Source organism: Zalophus californianus, chromosome 14 (genome assembly GCF_009762305.2).
Source record: "Zalophus californianus isolate mZalCal1 chromosome 14, mZalCal1.pri.v2, whole genome shotgun sequence".
NCBI classification, from domain to species: domain Eukaryota; kingdom Metazoa; phylum Chordata; class Mammalia; order Carnivora; family Otariidae; genus Zalophus; species Zalophus californianus.
In genome coordinates, this window is record NC_045608.1 from 46,337,758 (window position 1) to 46,359,408 (window position 21,651).

A 21,651-nucleotide genomic window follows, 5' to 3' on the forward strand; every position below is an offset into this window, starting at 1 on the left:
GTATTTCCCTGATGCCAAGTGGTACTGAGTATTTTTTCATGTGTCTGTTGACCATTTGTACGTCTTCTTTGGAGAAATGTCTGTTCATGTCTTCTGCCCATTTCATAACTGGATTTTTTGTTTTTTGGGGTGTTGAGTTTGATAAATTCTTTATAGGTTTTGGATACTAGCCCTTTATCTGATAAGATATTTGCAAATATCTTCTCCCGTTCTGTAGGTTGCCTTTTAGTTTTGTTGACTGTTTCCTTTGCTGTGCAAAATCTTTTTATTTTGATGAGGTCCCAATAGTTCATTTTTGCTTTTGTTTCTCTTGCCTTTGGAGACACATCTAGCAAGAAGTTGTTGGGCTAAGGTCAAAGGAAGAAATCTTATAACATATTTAAGGTGATGTAAAGCCTGGCAATCAGAAAATTTAGTTGTTAATCAAGTAGAACCCATGAAGAGGCAGAAGAGGGCTTGAATTAAGCATGTCTACCATGATGACTTGGTTCATGGAAATGTGGGTGGATCACAAATTTAATTCTGAGCTTCCTAGCAGTCAGCTCAAAAGGGGAAACTGCCTAGTTTCTCACTATGATCATAATCTAAGAAGTGATCCGTTGTTTAGGAGAAGCATGAATGTTGACACTAGGATCAGATAAGAAATTTCTCTGGAAGTGGTGTGGGGTGATCATCATGAAGAGGATTCTCTAGTCAGCAACCTCTTCAATAACATCCTTACAGCAGAGGCAAGGATGAGTTTTCTATATCAACAACCATCAGCCTAGGCTGAGAAAGAATCAGAAAAAGCAATTATTTGTGGGTGATACCAATATAATTCAGACTAGTACCCATCTTTTTTTCTGCTTTCAATTTTAATCTTTCTATGAGAGTAGCTGGACTATATGTTCTTCAAGCAATATACCCTAAATACTTCTTTCAATTCAGCTTATGCATATACTTTATTGGCAATGAGGTGAAATTGTCTCTCTGACAAAAGTCCATTTGGATACCAGCTGTTTTGTGTTCTCAGTAAAATCTGTGTCCTTTTGCTGTAACAGGCAGCTGAGCTGCTAGAGGGATGGTACCTTCCCTCCGGAATGTAACTGAATATATGCCACCCCCCACCCCCCCAGAAGAGTTGAGCGAATCTCCACAGGCACAGCCTTAGACAACTGTTTTGAATCCTCTTTTAAGCACAGAGGAGTGAGAACTAAGAGCTTAGGAGTTCTAATCCAGTGCCGTGGCAACAATTTCATTATACCCTAGAATGGTTTTAGTGCAGATGTATAATTCTTTGCAGGTAGATTTTTAGATTGTTACCCCTCTGCCTTGCTGAGTAATCTGTTTTTGGCCTTGCAAGGAGCTGTTTGTTAGAGTTGGGGCAGCCTTCTGGAGCAGGGTCCTCTGAGATCTTGTTTGGGACTGGCTCTTGGGTTTGGTGAATCTCTGTGCATGACCCCAGGTGAGAGCAAAGACACCTGAGCAGACCTTTCTCATGGGACTGCTCCAGATCTTCCTGAAGATGTGATACTCAACACCTCCCAGTAAACTCGGCACTTGCTTACTCCTGTGTTCATTTCCTGTTCTGGAAGGTGGTAGAGAAGAAAGCTGGAACTTTGGAGTCAAGACAAACTTAGGTTTGAAGTCTGGCTCTCCATTTATCATCGCTTGACCTTTGGCAAGTGTTTTAGTATCTCAGAATCTCAGTGTCACCATCTACAAAGTAGAGACAATAAGCAGACTTGAACTAATAATGTATGCAAAGTGCTTTGTTCTCATAATTACTCCATGAATGGTGCCTTGGGTAACCACCATGACTGTCAGTTTCTCACACAGGAACAACTGATCTTAATCAAAACTTTTGAATAACTGAGATGTGCTTGGCCACATGCCCAGGTTTCGGTGTGAATGCCAGCACCACACCTGTGGGAGGACGTGTGATCGCTGTTGTGCTGGGTATAACCAGAGGCGCTGGCGACCCGCCACGTGGGAGCAGAGCAATGAGTGTGAAGGTGAGCGCGGTGGGGAGGGGGTACTGGGGAGCGAGGCCCCGCCCACGCTTTCCCCCCATTTCTCCCTGATGCTAGGTTTTCCCTGTGCTTCTGAAGAGGGTGGTGTTGTGTTAGTCTTAGGGACTCAGGTCTGTCTATTGTAATGAAAAACACACAGCCTGGGGGTAAAAGTGCCCCATTCTAAATTCAGATATAAACAGGAGAACAAAAATAACAGCTAGTAATAATTACTAATATGTATTAAGCGTTCACTTAATGCTGGCCTCTCTTTTTAGTAGTCTAAAATATCATGTAGCCACTATTAAACTGTAAACCCTTTCCATTTCTTAGGATGTGATACCCTTGTGATGAATCCTAACTCTTGTGAGGACGGAGGTCGGGAGAAGGTTTTGAGATTGGTGTCTGAACAGAGAGCTGGAAGCAATGACCAGAGGCGGGGTGGGGGTGTGTGTGTGGTAAAACTGCAGTAGGATTGGGGCAGCTGCAGGGTGGAGGGGACCAGAGAAGGAAGGAACAAAGATGAGAGGCTGTTTTTAATTATGGTGTAATATAAAGTAAGAAAACTGTTATTTTTAACAAATAAGCCCTCAGACATCCAACTGAAGATTCCCTTGTAAACTGATCTTCTTAGGAAGCCACACATTTATTCCAGTTGCTGAAAACACTTTTGTAAGTTTTAGTTATTGGCTTTGGAGACTGTGGCCTATTTTTTTCTGAATATTTTTATTTTATCGATTGATTTTTTTGAATATTTTTAGCATTTGGAGAGGGATTTGCTTTTTTTAAATGACCAAAAGATATTTGGATTCAGGTTTGATGAACTAGGTGGGTAAGAAAGAATCTGTACTTTATACTTTTTGGCCAAATGGTTTTTGTAACTAAGAGATAAGACTGATATGATCTCTATGACTAGCAAACACTCAAAAGGATTTTTACTGAGGAGTTCTGAGGGCACTTTGAGAGATTCTAACACTGTTGTGAGGTGTTGATGCTGCCCAAGCTGAACGGTCAGGTGCATCTCTAGGTCCAGGGGTGTTAGCTGGTTGGCCGTTTTCTCTTTATAGTCATATCTAATAGGTTTCTTCTCAGTGACTTCCTCATCCCTCTCCCTGGAGAATGGGACCAGAAAGAAGGAAAGCTAATAATCAGGAATTATGTCTTCCAGTGCTTTCGAGTACCGGTTTCGGCTATTTTGATTGAATGAGTGTTATCACATGAACTCCAACATTAACAAATTAGTTAGTTTTCCAGGTTAATGGAACCTTTCAGTGAATGACATGCTTAACTCCAGCACACAGGAAAACTTTTAAAATTTCCTTTCATAAGAGTTTAAGCTTTGTAAACTTGTCAAAGTGATTACAAATTCCAAAAAAATAGCATAAGGAAATCGGACCAGTTAAGATCCATTCGTTATAGGTGCTTTCTCAATTCCATTTGAATTAGTGCAATTCAAAATCCAAAAACGGATTTCTTGAGAAATAACTGATTTAATTAATATAAATGCCTTGAATTTTTTAAATCATGGCACCACTGGAGAAATGAAAATAAGAAGGTACTCAGCCTGTTACAAACAAGGCAACTTGAAATTCTAACTCACTCTTCTTCCCTAATAGATTTATCTGGAAACTTGATTAAAACACAAATTACTAGAAAGACCTGGAAAATTTGATCTACGTGGAATGCAGTGAATATATATTCTCTCTAAAAGAGAGTAAGAATTTTACTCATGTTAGATCTTTTTCATCTTGTCAACGATGAAAATCCTAGATGGCTTTTAAATTTTGTTCTTAAATTTTAGAAGTATTATACATTACTTGTAGATAACTTGGACATTATAAAAAAACAGAATCACCAATTATTTTGTTACCCAAAGAGAACCACTATTAACATTTTGTTAGGCATTTTAGTGTTTTCTTCATGCATACTTTAATATTATTATTTAATATATATTAGATTATTTATGTAATTACTTATACAATTATTTATATAATTTTATGTCCAACTCTTTTTCACTTTATACTTTTAGATATTTTCCCATTTTATTAAAAACCCTTCAGCATCCTTCTTGATGGCACACAGTGTTGTCATTCTGTGGAGTCAAGCGTATCCAGCAAGTGTTTGCTGAGTATTCACTATGTGCTGCAGACTGGGTTCTATTGCAAACAAAACACAAGGGGTCCCTGCCTTCATAGAAATGACAGTCAAGCAAAGATACTATTGTTTGCTTACCATTTCCCTAGAATTAGACATTAAGATTATTTCCAGTTTATTGCTACTGTAAATAGTGCTGAGATGAGAAACTTAGAATATTGGCTAAGAGAATAGGTTTTGGAGTCAAATACAAGTCAGGATTCTGCCTCTCTTATTGGAGACATGCTTTAGCCTCTCAGAGCCTCAGCCTCAGCCTCCCCATCTGGTCTCTGGGGATAATAGTATCTACGTTAGAGACTTGTTGCATAGATTAAATGAAATAATGCATGTAAAACACTTTTCACAGTGTACCAAGAGCTCAGTTATTCTTGGTAATAGTAGTAATAGCAGTAGAAGTATATTCCCATGGTGCCTGAAGCCTAATTGGCATTTTGGTTTATCTTAATTTGTTGTAAATGTATATATAGCGAGAGAGAGAGAGAGAGAGAGAAAGCCTCTCCCATTTAATACCCAATGAAAGAAGCTGTTAATCGCATATTGTTATAGGTGAATCTTTGTGTAAAAAATCCCTAAAATTTTCCACTGAGAATATGGTGGTCCAGAATAGACTTAGTAAAGTGGTGCAATGAGTGGTAGTACTATCTAGGGGAATTTACGAAATGTCTCATAGTAATGACGGAATACTAACTTAGAATGACTTTTTCAGCATGCAACTGCCATGGTCACGCCCTCGACTGTTACTATGATCCAGATGTTGAGAGGCAGCAGGCCAGCTTGAATATCCACGGCATCTATGCAGGTGGAGGGGTCTGCATTAATTGTCAGGTGAGTCACAATTTAGGTTAAAGTGGATATGTCACTGTAGGAAAGGAGCATTCATTAAGCCAGGCTCCCAGAGAGATATCAATAAAGTGATATGCAATTGAAAGTATTTTCTATAAACATTTCTCTACTTTTATACACAAAAGTCCTTGTTAGCTGGATATAATTTTGGGGTTATACGGAAAATGGACTGAGACAGGTTTGTCCAAATTTTATTGATTAGATTCTTCATTTAGGTCTTTGCCTAAATAGGGAGGAGAATTGCTGGCTGTCACCATGGATGCTATCCATCTTGTGGTAGGAAGGGTCTGAGATAGTAGGGCAAATAGGTGTCAACTTCTGTGCTGATCCTAAATCCTGTTTTCAGACAGATTCTGAATCTAGACACCATGAGGAAGTACATCATGATCAATTAGTGAAGTCTGCCATTGACACTTAATAAGAAACATTGATTTTTCATCCCTTCTGTAGGACAGTTGGGTTCACTAGAAATTAGCCAAGAGGAACGTATGGTAGAGGAAGATATAATGTTCATGAATTTGGTCCATATTATCACTTTGTGTTGTGTGCTTTTAAAGTGATGTTTTGTTAATGTTGCCTTTAAAAAGGTACTCTTTTCATGAGATGTCCATTTATATGGAACCAGGGCCACAACTCCTTAGGGACCCACCATCCTGCACCTTTCTCCCACTCCATTTTGTATCATTTGTCAATGCAGGTAATTAACTACAAGTAAAATATAAGTCATAAGTTTCTTACAAATGATAGATTTTTTTGCACAAATGAAAGATCCCAGGATCTTCTTAAGACTGTGCTCTTTAAGACCCTCAGGTGATTCACTGGCACATTAAAGTTGCAGAAGCACTGGACTGGGATGTGTAGGTAGAATCCTTTCTCCAGATGAAGGAGTATGCCACTTCCATATGTCTTTAGAACACCTTGTTCTTCCTCTTCCTTCTCTCAGAGATACTCTGTTTTGTACCTTGCTGTTCCAGAAAACCATCAGTATAGTCCTTTTTTTCATAGTGGCTCTGTGAAAGCATTTTTCTTTTGCGTAAGAAATTATTGAAATTTGCTTAGGTTCGTTGCATTTTTTTCCAACTTAAACTTAAAATGCCTTGTTTAAGTTAGATACTTAGCATAAGTAACTTAAATTTTTTTATTGTGGTGAAATATACATAACATAAAATCTACCATTTTAGCCATTGTAAGTATATATCTCTGCATAATTAACTTTTATATTTATAATCCATGAACAAGTAGAGAATTCTGCCTTTGTTATGGATTAGTACCTCCAACAGGACCCAAAGTTTCCACAGATAATAACTATAAACTATAGACAAAATACAAAAACAAAAAAACAGGAAGTCCCTTTTCCCCCAACCAGTGATCTGAAGACACTGGGGAGTACATATGAGCAGGAAGGTACTGGAGGGAAGCTGCTGCTTGGCAAAAAGGATCAGTGTAGGGTGAGCTACATATATTTTTGACATTTAGCCAGAGGACAGACCGAAGTTGGTGCCTTGTGGTGTAGCTAAAATTCCTCTAGAAAATCTAGAGTCCTTCTGCCCTGAAGTACAAGAGTGCAGACCTTGGATGGAACAACGACAATTTTTGGAAAGTGACTGGGGAGTCCAGGAAAAAAGAAATCAAGAGAGAAAAGAATCTCTGATTCTGTGTATAGAATCATCCCAAGTTTCTCACTGACCCCTGAGCCATCTATGCACAGAAAGGCTTTCAGCTAAGAGTAACATAATTTATTTGAGATTTGAACTAGCACACAAAGAGTTACAGTTTTCAGTTTGGGAAAAGTCAAGTTAATTATGTCACAAAACAAAACAAATTCAATATTCTTTAGAGAAATATTACAGAACCCAGAGTCTCTACAATGTAATATTTATTATGTCCAGGATACAAGCCAAAATTTTTTGACACTTGAAGAACCAAAAATTGTGACCCATTCTCAGGAAAAAAAATATTCAATAGAGACAATCCTGAAATGATCCAGATGTTGAAATGAGCAGTTAAAGATTTTAGAGCTGCTATTATAACTTTGCTTAAGAATATATATAAAAATATGTTCACAATGAATGAAAAGATAAGAAGTATCAGGAGAGAACTAGAAACTATAAAAGGAACTTAATGAAAATTCTAGAACTAAAACATAGAATATGTTAGATTATGGATGGGGCTAATATCAGAATGGAGGTAATAGAAGAAAGATTCCGTAAATTTGAAGATATATCAATAGATATTATCCAGTCTTAAGAAAAGAAAGAAAAAGATTTTTTAAAAAAATTAATTAACAGAAACTTACAGACTTGTGGGACGATATCAGATCTAACATATATGTAATTGGAGTCCCAGAAGAGAGGAGAGAGAATGTAGCAAAAAAGGAAGAAAAGGAAGAAAGAGAGGAGGAGGAGCAGGAGAAGAAGCAGCAGAAGCAGCATCAGCAGTGGTGATGGTAGCAGGAATGGCAAGAAATTTCTCAAATTTTTCAGTAGATTAGGATTCAAGAAACTTAGTGACTCCCAAGCCAGATAAATACAAGGAAAACCACTCCTGGGCCTAGCAGAGTCAAACTGCTGAACACCAAAGAAAAAGTGAAAATCTTGAAAGTAGAGAAAAACAACACATCACAATGACTGTGAAGTTCTTATTAGAAATGTGGAGGCCACAAGACAGTGGAAAATACCTTAAATGTGCTAACCAAAAAAAGAAGGAACTGTTAACCAAGATTTCTATATTTAACAAAAATGTTCTTCAACAAGAAAAGCCAAAGGGCAAATATTTCTGATAAAATAAAACTGAAAGAATTTGTTACTTGAGAGATTAGCACTATCAGAAATGGTAAAGGGAATTCTTCAGGTTATAGAGAAATGATACCAGATGGAAACTCAGATCTTCAGCAATATAGCCTAAGGATAGTATATTAAGATGAGTAAGATTTATCCCAGGAAAGCAAGGTTGATTGAACATTCAAAAATCAATCTGCAGGCTGAGGAAGATGGTGGAGTAGGAGGACCCTAGCCTCACCTCAACCCATGGATATAACTAGAGAACACTCACAGCAGCGTAAATAACTCAGAAAACAACCTGAAGACTGGCAGAATAAACTCCACAACTCAGTGTAGAGAAGAGGTCACACTCAAAAGGGTAGGAAGGGCAGAGATAGGGAGCTAAATGGACTCACAGGACTGTCAGTTGGGGGAGGGGCATAGGGACACCTGAATCCCCTTTAACGTTTGGCTTTGAAAACCAGAGAGGCTGGATTTCATGAGTTCTTACAATCAGCAGGGCTTAAAGCCTGGACTTTAAAAAAAATCGCCCAGTAGGCTCTGTTCTGGGAGTGCCAGGGGCAACAGGAAACCGAATCCCTGCCCTTAAAGAGACAGCACAACAAACAGTCTGTGGAGATACAGCAGAGAAGCAGCAGTTTGAAAGGAGCCTGGGGGACATGGGAGGGAGAGTGATTTACTCATCTCAGAGCCTGTCCAGGAGGCAACAGAAATCACTGGGGAAATCCTCCATGAACAAAGAAATTGGCAGACGCCATTTTTCTCCCTTGCCCCCCAGTGTAAACACATGGGCACCAGAGGGACTGGCTACCTATCTTGCGAGCACTGTTGCCCCACCCGCATTCACTGTGCTTCCACCAATCCACCCCTCTGGATAGCCCACCTCAGTCTGGCATGGCAGGGCCCCTCTTGCACCAGATGTGGACGCAAGGCTTGCTGGCACCACCACCTGGCTGCCACACCCACCCTGTACTGTGCTTCCAAGGATCCACTCCTTTGGATGGTGGCTCAGTTTCAGTGCTGCTGGGCCCCTCCTGTAGAGGACAGAGGGGCACAAAGCTTACTGGCACTATAACCCCTGCACCCCCAACCCCACACTTGGCTTCCATGGAGCCAGACGGGCTGCTTTAGTCCCGATGCTGCAGGGTCCCTCTCATGGCATGCAAAGCTTGCTAGCACTGCCTCCACACTGTGCTTTGGGGGACCCACCTCCTCCAATATGCTTTTGGCCAGAGGCCGTACAGGATGGTGCTGTAGGCTTGGCAGTATGTAAGCAGCCCCTACAATGGCCAGCACCACTCTGAAGTGATTCTTGCCCTGGAGAGGGGGAAAGATAACTGCACAGACCAGTCAGATGGAGGCCCCAACAGTTGGCCGAGGGCAGACACCTGCTCTGATTGCAGGCCCTGCCCACCAATGAAAGCTTCTCAGGGGACAATACAGGGAAGGCACCCTGCAGTTTGGTGCTACTGCATCTCTGGCAAATGCCTAGTCTGACTAAACTCAAGGTCAGGGTGGCCCCAGGCTGACCCCCTAACCCACTAAGACAAAGCACTGCCCAAAAGAGCAAAGAGAGCCACTGCAGATGCCTGGGCTGAAGGAAAAAGCAACTCAGCCACAATAGCAGGGTGCATGCATCACACATAGGAGATACCCATGCAGCGCCAGGTTCAGGTGAAAGGGGGGACACTGCATTGCAGGGCACTACAGAACCTCTTCTTCATAAGGCCATTACTTCAAGTGCAGAAGTAGCTGACTTTCCTAACACACAGAAATAGAGAGAGTTCGACAAAATGAAGAGACAGAGGAATATGTGCTAAATGAAAGAGCAGGACAAAACCATAGCAAGAGACCTAAGCAAAATGGATATGAGTAATATGGTGGATAGAGAATTTAAAGCGATGATCATGAAGATGCTCACAGGACTTGAGAAAAGAGTGGAGGACATTAGTGGGACACTTAAGAAAGAGACGGAAGAAATAAAAAAGAACCAATCAGAGATGAAGAACATAATAAATAAAATTAAAAATACACTACATGGAACAAATAGCAGGCTAGAGGAAGCAGAGGAATAAATTAATGACCTGGAAGACAGAGTAATGGAAATCAATCAAGCTGAGCAAATGAGAAAAACAAGAATTATGCAAAATGAGAATAGACTTGGGGCACCTAAGTAGCTCAGTTGTTGGGCGTCTGCTTTCGGCTCAGGTCATGATAACAGGGTCCTGGGATCGAGCCCTGCATCAGGCTCCCTGCACAGCAGGAAGCCTGCTTCTCCCTCTCCCACTCCCCCTGCTTGTGTTCCCTCTCTCACTCTGTCTCTCTCTGTCAAATGAATAAAAAAAAAAACAAAAAACAGAATAGACTTAGGGAACTCAGTGACTCCACCAGGCATAGTAACATTTGCATTATAGGGATCCCAGAAGAAGAGACAGAAAAGAGGGCATAAAATTTATCTGAAGAAACAATAGCTGAAAAGTTCCCAAATCTGGGTAAGGAAACAGATTTCCATATCCAAGAGACACAGAGATCCCCCAACAAAATCAACCCAAGGAGGTCCACGCCAAGACACATGGTAATTAAATTGGAAAAAAAATAGTGACAAGAATTTTAAAAGTAGCAAGAGAAAGGAAGACAGTTACATACAAGAGAAATCCCATAAGGCTATCAGTGGATTTTTCAGCAGAAACCTTGCAGGCCAGAAGAGAGTGGCATGATATATTCAAAGTGCTGAAAGAGATAAATCTGCAGCCCTCAAGCCTATCATTCAGAATAGAAGGAAAGATAGTTTCTCAGTCAAACAAAAACTAAAGGAGTTCATAACTTACAAGAAATATTAAAGGAAGAGGCTATTTGAGTAGAAAGGAAAGACCATAAATTAGAATATGAAAAATAAGTACATTTTTAAAAATTAGTCAGGGGATTCACAGATTAAAAGGATGTAAAATATGATTCCATATATCTAAAATGTGAAGTGTGGGAGAGGAGTAAATAATGGGTTCAAATTTAAGGACCATCAACTTCATGTAGACTACTAGATGCAGAGGATGTTATATACAAACCTAAAGGTGGGACACCTGGGTGGCTCAGTTGTTAAGCATCTGCCTTCAGCTCAGGTCATGATCCCAGGGTCCTGGGATCGAGCCCCACATCGGGCTCCCTGCTCGGCTGGAAGCCTGCTTCTCCTTCTCCCACTCCCCCTGCTTGTTGTTCCTGCTCTCACTATCTCTCTCTCTCAAATAAATAAATAAAATCTTAAAAAAAAAAACCTAATGGTAATGACAAATTAAAAACCAGGAATAGATATGCAAAGAATAAAGAGAAAGGAATTCAGGTAGGTCACTAAAGAAAGTCAGCAAACCATGAAAAAGAGCAAGAGAAAAAAGGATCAGAGAAAAACTGTAGAAATAACCACAAAACAAGTAACAAAATGGCAACAAATATATACCTATCAGTAATTACTTTGAATATAAAGGGACTAATGATCCAGTCAAAAGACAAAGGGTGACAGAGTGGATAAAAAACCAGGACCCATCCATATGCTTCTTACATAAGACTCATTTCAGATCAAAAGACACCTGCAGATTGAAAGTGAGGAGATGGAGAATCATTTATCATGGCAAATAGATGTTAAAAGAAAGCCTTTTGTAGCAATACTTATATCAGACAAAATAGACTTAAAAAAATAGACTATAACAAGAGACAAAGAAGGCCACTATATAATAATAAAGGGACAATCCAATAAGAAGGTATACTAATTGTAAATATTTATGCACCCAACATGGGAGCACTCAAATACATAAAACAGGTAATAACAAACATTAAGGAACTAATTGATAATAATACAATAAGAGTAGGGGAGACTTTACCACCCTACTTACCTCAATGGACAGATCATCCAAACAGAAAATCAACAAGGAATGACATGCTGGCCCAAATTGATTTAACAGATATATTCAGAACATTCCATCTTAAAATGGCAGAATACACAATCTTTTCGAGTGCACATGGAACAGTCTCTAGATAGATCACATGGTAGGCCACAAAACAAGTCTCAACAAATTAAAAAAGATTGAAGTCATGCTATACATCTTTTCTGACCACAACACTATGAAACTAGAAATCAAAAATCTGGAAAAAGCACAAATACATAGAAGTTAAATAATATGCTACTAAACAATGAATGGGTCAACTAAGAAATCAAAGAATAAATAAAAATTATGTAGAAGCAAATGAAAATGAAAACACAAAGGTCCAAAATCTTTGGGATGCAGCAAAAGCTGTCCTAAAAGGGAGGCCTACTTTAAGAAGCAAGAAAAATTTCAAATAAACAACTTAACCTTATACCTAATGGAACTAGAAAAAGAACAAACAAAATCCAAAACCAGAAGAAGGAAGGAAATAATAAAGATTGGAGAAGAACTAAATGATATAGAAACTAAAACAAACAAACAGAACAGATCAATGAGACCAGGAACTGGTTCTTTGAAAAAAATCAAAATTGATAAACCTCTACCCGGACTCATCAGAAAAAAAAAAGAAAGAAAAAAAGAAAAGGACTCATAAACAAAATCACAAATGAGAGAGGAGAAATAACATGCAACACCACAGAATTTATCTTTCACAAATGATGTTGGGAAAACTGGATGGCTACACGTAAAAGAATGAAACTGGACGCCTTTACACCATACACAAAAATAGACTCAAAGTGGATTAAAAACCTAAATGTGAGACCTGAAACCAATAAAAACCCTAGAAGAGAGCACAGGTAGTAATTTCTTTGATGTTGACTATAGCAACAATTGTGTGTGTGTGTGTGTGTGTGTGTGTGTGTGTGAGAGAGAGAGAGAGAGAGAGAGAATACAAGTGGGGGGAGAAGCAGAGGGAGAGGGAGAGAGAATCCTAAGCAGGCTCCATGCCCAGCGTGGAGTCTGATGTGGGGCTTGATCTCGTGACCCTGAGGTCACGACCTGAACTGAAATCAAGAGTCAGATGTTTAACCGAGGCACCCAGGTGCCCCTGGTAGCAACATTTTTATAGATGTGTCTCCTGAGGCAAGGGAAATAAAGGCAAAAAAGTATTCAGAGTATATGAAAATAAAAAGCTTCTGCACAGCAAAGGAAATAATCAACAAAACTAAAAACAGCCTACAGAATGGGAGAAGGTGTTTGCAAAGGACATACCTGATAAAGGGTTAGTATCCAAAATACATCAACACCCAAAAAACAAGTAATACAATTGAAAAATGGGCAGAAGACATGAACAGACATTTCAGACCTACAGATGGCCAATAGACACATGAAAACATGCTCACTATCACTCATCATCAGGGAAATGCAAATCAAAAGTACAATGAGATATTATCTCACACCTGTCAGAACGGCTAAAATAAAAAACATGAGAAACGAGTGTTGGTGAAGATGTGGAAAAAAAGGAACTCTCTTACATTGTTGGTGGGAATGCAAACTGGTGCAGCTACTGTGGAAGACAGTACAGAGGTTCCTCAAAAAGTTAAAAATGGAACTACCCTACAATCCAGTAATCTCACTGCTGGGTATTTACCCCCCCAAAATACAAAAACAGTAATTCAAGGAGATACATGACCCTGATGTTTATAGCAGCATTACAATAGGCAAATTAAGGATAAGGAAGATGTGGTATATATTCACACTGGAATATTACTCAGCCATCAAAAAGAATGAAATCTTGCCATTTGCAATGAGGTGAATGGAACTAGAGGGTATTATGCTGAGCAAAATAGTCAGAGAAAGACAAGTATCATATGATTTCACTCATGTGGAATTTAAGAAACAAAATAAATGAGTAAAGAAGAAAAAAAAGAGAGACAAACCAGGAAACAGACTCTTAACTATAGAGAACAAACTGATGGTTACCAGAAGTGACGTGAGTGGGGGGATGGGTATAATAGGGGGTGGGGATGAAGGAGGGCACACGTTGTGATGAGCGCTGGGTGATGTACGGAAGTGTTGCATCCCTGTATTGTACACCTGAAACTAATATGACACTGTATGTTAACTATACTGGAAATAAAATAAAAACTTAATAAATTAAATCAATCTGCATAATTAATCATATTAACAATAAAAGAGAAGGATCATGTGAAATACCATTAGACAAAACCAATTCCCATTTTACAATAAAAGCTCTTAACAAACTAGAAATAGAAGTGAAACTGTGCAAGCTGATAAATGGCATTTATGAAAAACATGCAACTAACAAAATATTAGTGGTGAAATATTAAACTCTTTCCTTCTAAAGATTAGGAATAAGGCAAGGATGCTTGCTTTTCACCAATTCTATTAAACAGTGCCCTGGAGGTCCTAACCGTTGCATGCCTTAATCAAAAAGAAATAAAAGGCATTACTATTGGAAAGAAAAAGTAGTACTGTCTGTATTTGCAGATGACATAACTATTTATGTAAAAAATCTTAAACAATGTACAAAACAACTAATAGAACTAATAAGTGAATTTAGTAAGGTTGTGGGATACAGGGTGATATATAAGAATTAATTGTATTTTTATATTCTAGCAGCAATCAATAGGAAAATGGAATAAAAACTCAATTTAAAATCATGTCAGGGGCCCCTGGGTGGCTCAGTTGGTTAAGCGTCTGCCTTCGGGTCCTGGGATCGAGCCTCACATCGGGCTTCCTGCTCAGTGGGGAGTCTGCTTCTCCCTCTCCCTCTGCCTGCCGCTCCCCCTGCTTGTGCTCTCTCTCTCTGTCTCTCTCTGTGTCAAAGAAATAAATAAAATCTTAAAAAAAAATAAAATCATGTTGGAGCGCCTGGGGGGCTCAGTCGTTAAGCTTCTGCCTTCGGCTCAGGTCATGATCCCAGGGTCCTGGGATCGAGCCCCGCATCGGGCTCCCTGCTCAGCGGGAAGCCTGCTTCTCCCTCTCCCACTTCCCCTGCTTGTGTTCCCTTTCTCGCTGTGTCTCTCTGTCAAATAAATAAATAAAATCTTAAAAAAAATAAAATCATGTCAACAGCATAAAATGCTTAGGAATATATTTAACAAAAGGCATGCAAGACTTTTATACTAAAGCTAAAAAAACACTGCTGAGAGAAATTTAGAAAAACTTAAATAAATGGAAAGTTGTAACATATTCTCAATATTGTTAAGATATCAATTCTCCCCAAATTATGATCTAAGTCTTGAGCTTACTCCCTAGCTGTTGTTCTTGATGTGTTGGTTGTCCTATTTCCAAATTGTTTGTCTCCTCCACATACATATACCCCATAAAGCTAAGAGATGGCACCAAGAACTGCACATGCAGCCACATTCCCTCCTGCACTAAATCCCCACAATATGACAGAAAAGATGGTAAACAAGCAAAATAGCCTCTCCTTCCGGAATCTACAATAGCATGAAAAGTAAGAAAAAGTGTCACCAACAGACCAGGGATTTCAGGAGATTCCAGAAAGATGCAAAGTAGAAACACATCCATGCAGGAGAGCATAGCTACAAACGGATGGAATGGTTTGGAAGTACTCCAAGAAACAACAGAAGAATTAACTATGGGGCTGCGTCCAAATCTATGAAACCTTATTGGAGTTTATTAAAAGAAGACCTATAGGGAGAGGCATCATGTGTTTCCAGACTCAATACATAAATATACCATTTCTTCAAAACCAACCTATAAATTAAGTACAGTTGTTATCAGAATTCCTATAGGATTTTTTTAATGAAAATTGACAGAGTGATTCTAAAGTTCTTATCAATAAAAGAACATGAGAGGATAGACAACAGATGAAGAGTTATGAGGGAATTTGTCTCCCAAGATAGCAAAACATTCTCTAATAGAGAATCTAGGAACACATTCATGTAGATGTTTAAATTTGGTTTACAGTAAAATTGGCGTTTCTAGTGGAAACGAAAGATGGATGTTACATAAATGATGTTGGGACAATTGGCTCTTCATTTGAGGTAAAAAATGTAGCCTATCCTATGTCATATATAGAGGGATATGGGGAGTCTTAACTAGGAAGGGAAGGGGGGGTGCTGCCATAGCGGAGTCATTTGGCTTGGTGAGCTGCAAGGTGATGCTTCAAGATGAAGTTTGAATTTGCTTGTAGAATACACATGCCCTATGGCAAGGTATGCCTATCAGAAACCCAGCTGTTCAGGCTGCTATCACAGATGTACCGTAGCATAGGTGGCTTAAACAATAAACAGTTACCTCTCACAGTTTTGGAGGCTGGGAAGTCTAAGATCAAGGTGCTGGCAGATCCAATATCTGGTAAAAGCCCACTTTCTGGTTCACAAATGATTGCCTTCTCATTGTATCCTCACGTGGTGGAGAGAGATCATCTCTCTTCTTTTAAGGGCACCCGTTCCATCATCAGGTCTCCACCCTTGTGATCTGATTGTCTCCCAAAGGCTTCATCTTCAAATACCATGATATTGGAGATTAGGTTTCAGCATATGCATTTTGGGGAGGGGGGACACCAGCATTCAGCCCATGGTACCACCTAACCTGGCCATCTCCCACCTTTTCTAAGGAGTGCCGGTAATGGCAGAATGAGAAATATCCAACAGCAGCTCTGGGCTGCGCCTGGAGACGCTCAGGTGGCCAATCAGAGAGCCCGTAAGAGAGCCAGGTCATTATCCTGCAGGGCAAGCAGTTGTCAGAGATGGCCACATTCTCATATGTTGTTGATTTTATTTTTATTTCTTGAGTTTACTATTTTAAGTATTGGTTTTGGGGTATGTGAAGTTTAAATTAGGGTGACCAGTTCCCTAGGATGTTGTATTAGAGTAAAGACCCAAAAGAAGCCAGAGAATGAGTCAGGCGTCTGTGTGGGGGAGGGCGTTCCAGGCAGAGGGGATGGCAGGGCAAAGGCCCTGAGAAGGAGAAAAGGGGCCATGTGGCTGGAGGGGAGTGAGCAGGCATAGATAGGTTGGAGACGTCACAGAGGCCAGATCATGTTGGCCTTTGGAAGAAAAATCAGGTAGGGGGCTTCCTGGGACAGTGTGGCCATTGAGTAGCCTAATCGTCTCCATGTGGACTTGAGGTTCACAGAAATGGAAGCCAGCGACAGTGTTGTAGATGTGGTCAAGGAATTGAGAGGAAAAGGGAGAGATGGGGTTTACCTGAAGATGGAAAAGCATCTTGGAAATGTTATGCTTGGAGGAATTAGATTATTGTCAATGATCAGAGCCTGGGGTTTTTAGGTGAGCCTTCTGTAGAAAGCCTCTCTAGGTGGTACCAAAGGAAGGGGTAAGTGGGGTGGGGGTAGACTTATTTCCTGCATAGATTCCATCAGCCCCCACCTCACTCCTTGGTTTGAGGTTTTCTCATCTTGTGTGAAGTGTCAGGCAAATGCAAATTCAGGCCCCCGTTCCTCCCAGTGAGGTTGCTTCTCCAGCAGCCCCTGTATAGAAATCCGGAGCCACCACTGTCCTCGGGGCTCCATCTGGCCTTGGTCCAGCCATGGCAATAGTATCCATGGGTAAAGTGGTATGTCATTGCCCTCAGGCAAGGTGAGGGTCCTAGAGAATACTCAAGATTTGGAGGCAAACTACAGGCACTATGCCATCCGCACGGTGATTTGCGGCTCTCTTTTGGTCATTTGTTGCTGTTCTTTGCATCTTAAAAATATAAGTTCTCTGTGGCAGGTGCTTTATTAACCAAAATTTGTGGTAGAAGGGAGAGGTGGGGCTGCCCACTTCAGAGAAACTTTCCTTCTTCAATGGGGAAAAATTGGGAGCCAAGGTCAACCTGATGTCCTATGATGAGTCACAGTGGCAAGCAATTGGCTCTTGATCGAAGAGAGGTGGACTACAGCTGTTCCTTATTTGCCCAAATGTTTATGCATGCGAATATTAAGTCAGAGAAGTGGCCAGTGCGGTTTTAGACCTGAATGTTAAAGTGAATTCAGATTTTAGCCCACAGGACAAGGAGTGGTAATAAATAAAAATCTGTAATTAATAAAACCATCTAAAATGGGGGAGAGCATTCAGAAAAGGGTCTTTGTTCTCCACTCTGATTCTATGCAGACTCCTTTTGGATCAAAGTGTGTTATATTTGTGTTTTCTTTTCACCTTCCTATTGCTTTCCTTTACATTGAGAGAACACTGGCCTTCTAATTGCTTCCAAGTTAAAGAGCAAGAGAGGCAGACTTGAGTTAGATCCATGGTGTGCAGTTCTTGGAAACTGATGATGCACGTTAGGCAATTTGATTTGTGACAATTACAAGGATTAACCATGAAATATAAAAACCCGCCTAGTATTGTACTTTAAAATGAGCTCTGCGCATGAGACTCGCACCTACATTTCCCGTTCACGTAACAGAAGTGTTGGTAATGGTTTCAGGACTAAAGCACAAATAAAATCTGTGTGTGCGATCTCTTCCAAAATCGGGGAAGATAAAAATACACACATGGCCCTTTATTCCCTGGTTAAACCTAAGGATGATTTGTTATCCACTCACTCCTTCTGATAGAAACTGGGAAGGGTAGTGCTCTTGAATTTTTTCCTCACTGAAATGTCAGGTGCTTCATGGAGCAGATTCTGGGGTAGAGGGGAAAACCCGGGCTGTCTAGTTCATGGAACTGACCCTCGTTTCCTCTTTCAATGGGGAAAAAAAAATCCAGAGCCACCTGTAAGCCAGTGCCCTGTGGTAAATCTTGGAGACTCAAGGTCAAGATCAACGCTTAGTTTTTTGACTTTGAAATTACAATAGTGTATGACAGAATGGTTTCACTGGATGAATAGCACAAACTATGGACTTTTCCAGGACTCTTCTTTCTAAGTTTCTCGCATTTCTTTCTAGCATAACACAGCTGGTATAAACTGTGAAAACTGTGCTGAAGGTTTCTACCGCCCCTATGGTGTTCCAGTCGACGCCCCTCACGGCTGCATCCGTAAGTTTCATTTTTGACTTGGAATGTCTTGGACGGTCTGTACTGTACTGTTTCAGGGCGCTCATTGGGCTAAACTCTGATGGGATAGTCGTTTCCTTCCTTCCCTCTTTCTTCACATTGTTGATTCTGCTCCAAATGTGGTAGTGAAGAAGTTTGAAATAGTGTGAGAATTATCAAAATGTGACAGGGACACAAAGTGAGCAAATGCTGTTGGAAAAAGTGTGCCGATAGGCTTGCTCGACGCAGGGATGCCACCAACCTTCAATTCATAAAAAAACCCATAATATCTGCAAAGCACAATGAAGAAAATAAAACGAGGTGTGCCTGCATATTCTCTAAGATGTAATGAATGACATGCTGGCAGAAGCACCTGGGGAACACTAAGCTTTGGGCTTGTCACACACCGGCCATCTAACAAATGGTAGTTCCTCTGTTTTCTGTCATTTTGACATGTTTCTGTGATCTCCAATAATTTCAAATTTTTGTCTGCATTAGCATCCAGACAACATAGTAATGATTTCACAAGGATTTAATAATGGTCATGTTATCTAAAACAGTTGTGATTTATTGGGCACTTGCTATATGCAAGGTATTTTGAAGTAATTTCACAGATGTGTAATTATCACAACCAGCTTAGGACACTGTATTATTAGTTTCATTTTTAGATACAGGGAAACCAAAGGCTCTGAGTAGTTCGCTATGTTGGCCCAGTTGCCCAAACTACTAACTGGTAGCTCCAGGATCCAGGTCCTGTCTGTCTGATGGCTCTGTACCATACCGCATCCATGATATAGCAGAATGCCACCAGGTTTTCCCTGGGGAATTATCAGTCACAGGTCAGACTATGGACTTTGCCTTACCTGTGTCATCCGTTTTATGCTCTCTGGCTGTCACCGTTGGAAACAGTTCAGGCCTGAAGTTGGCTGCTGTGCCCACTGTCCCCCCAGATTCACTCATCATATCATTAACATTGGAGGGCATCAAAGTCCAAAGAATGTGTGAACTCTGATTTGCCTCTCTGTTGGGCATTCATCCTTGCTCAAAGAGTGTTCCTCTTTTCCCTCCCTCTCCCACATCATCCCACGAGGTATGTCCATCACTTTTCTTGGGCCCGCGAAGAACAGGCCTTAGCGAAGGAGACCAGGACATCGCAAATGCATCCTGAATCCCTTTCCCGGAATCACTGTTCTCGGTGATTCTCGGCTCTCCATGACTGTTCTAGGTTCTTTCTTCATCACTGAAGTGGTCTCGCAGTCTTGCAAAGATGTTACAGACGTAGCATAGAGAATCCACAGGATGCATCAGTCCTAAGCAAGTTAAGCAAAGGACACCAGAAGCAGCTAGCCTGGGGTGGTACTTGCTGCCCACAGCTTCCCTAGCTTCCCAGTTCCTCACGGGGCTTGTACTTCGCTGTGTTCTGATAGTATTTTTGCTGTCCAAGGTCAGGACTTGCCAGGTCAGGGGAAGCTCCCAAGGGAGGGGTTACCAAGCCTCTTGTACCCCAAGTATGTCTATCTGGAATGCAAACCTAACAGTCGTGTTGGTTGCCAAACTGCCTTCAGTAAGTCCCGTCACTGGAATCTAACATTTGGGTTATGGGCACAATCTTGCTGTGCTGTCCACATGTTATATATCAATGTCGACGCATCCTGCACTCGTGACCACATTGCACCTAGGTGATGTTGACCACCACGTGGACATTCGCAGTTGGCTTGTGGCCCGGGGGAGGGGGAGAGGGGGACTGTGCCCAACAGACCTACCAGGGGCTGCAGCACCGCCCCCACCCCCCCCAGCCCCTCTGACTGGAGTCTGTGCACACCTTGCCTCCGATGCATGAGCCAGACAGTGCTCAGCGTAATAAACTGTATTCTCGAGAACTCAGTGCGGATGCCTTTTAAAGCTTATCTCTGAGGGTCCCTGGGGTTTGGTCGATGCAAACGATTAAGCAGGTATGAAGTGGAAAAGTGCCCTTTCAAGAATAACCGGGGCCAACAGGAAAGTAGTACACACTGCGTGAGAGGTGCTGGGGACAGGGCCACCTTCCTGAGTGCACTGACGGCTGCGCCTCTCCTAGCTTGCAGCTGTAACCCCGAGCATGCGGAAGCCTGTGAGCCGGGCTCAGGCCGCTGCACCTGCAAGCCGAATTTCCGCGGAGACAACTGTGAGAAGTGTGCAGTTGGATACTATCACTTCCCCTTTTGCCTGAGTAAGTAGCCCCGGCAGGTGGAGAGGCGTCCGTTCCTGGCACGTAGCTGGTGCATTCACACCCGAGGGCACAGCGGGCAGGGTGGTGGCACCACAGACACGGGGCCACATAGGCTGTATTCCCATGAAAGTGTTTGCAGAAGTTCAGAGCGTAGCATTTATATGACTGCACTTTCTAGTCTTATTTATGCCCGATGATTAGGTTAGGTTGTGCCATAGAGACTGCCATCCCAGGAGGTCAGAAAACAGTGATCCGTGTGTGTGATTTCTCTTCACAAAAGAACTTGGAAGAAGTGTCAAGGGTGCCAAATGTCCGTGTGACACACATAGTGTGTGTCAGTGTTTTGGGTGTCTGGGGGATGTGTTGCCCCTTGCCGACTGTAGCATTGGCCAGGTTACCATGGGCTCCCACCTCCCCTACTGCAGTGATCGGAGGGAATGTCTCAGCATCTGAGAGAGAGAATATAGGTATCTGGTAGAAACACCATAGAATATGAAACAGGAGAGTCTGAAATCAGCCCTGCAAATTGTAACAAGAGCCATGATTCTGTTTGTTCCGCTAAAGTGTAAAAACTGCTCTTTTGTGTTAGGACAAAGAAACGCTGTCTCAACGCCCCCCCCCCACCCCCCCTTGCTGAATTCGTTCTTGCATTCCCAGCTTGGCGGGGCAGGGAAAGCATCATGTGTTGTAGGACATGGGGGCAGGACACATGTGAATGGGGTGATTTTATGTCCTGGCTCACACCTGCTGTCCCAGGGGAATCGTTAAACTAGCTCCCACTTTCACCAT

General features: G+C 41.3%; 1 protein-coding gene across 5 annotated transcripts in view; it reads left to right on the forward strand.

Moving 5' to 3' along the window:
• Positions 1-21,651, forward strand: part of LAMA3 (laminin subunit alpha 3) — a 257,294-nt gene that overhangs the window by 66,889 nt on the left and 168,754 nt on the right. For all 5 annotated transcript variants that reach the window (XR_003517036.2, XR_003517037.2, XM_027576786.2 and 2 more), the window contains exons 7-10: positions 1,879-1,994; positions 4,852-4,970; positions 18,566-18,656; positions 20,731-20,862. Coding sequence is in view for 3 of the 5 variants with exons in the window: in XM_027576786.2 (XP_027432587.1) it covers positions 1,879-1,994; positions 4,852-4,970; positions 18,566-18,656; positions 20,731-20,862 (458 nt within the window). In the remaining 2 variants the exon portion in view is untranslated. The remainder of the gene's footprint in view (positions 1-1,878; positions 1,995-4,851; positions 4,971-18,565; positions 18,657-20,730; positions 20,863-21,651) is intronic.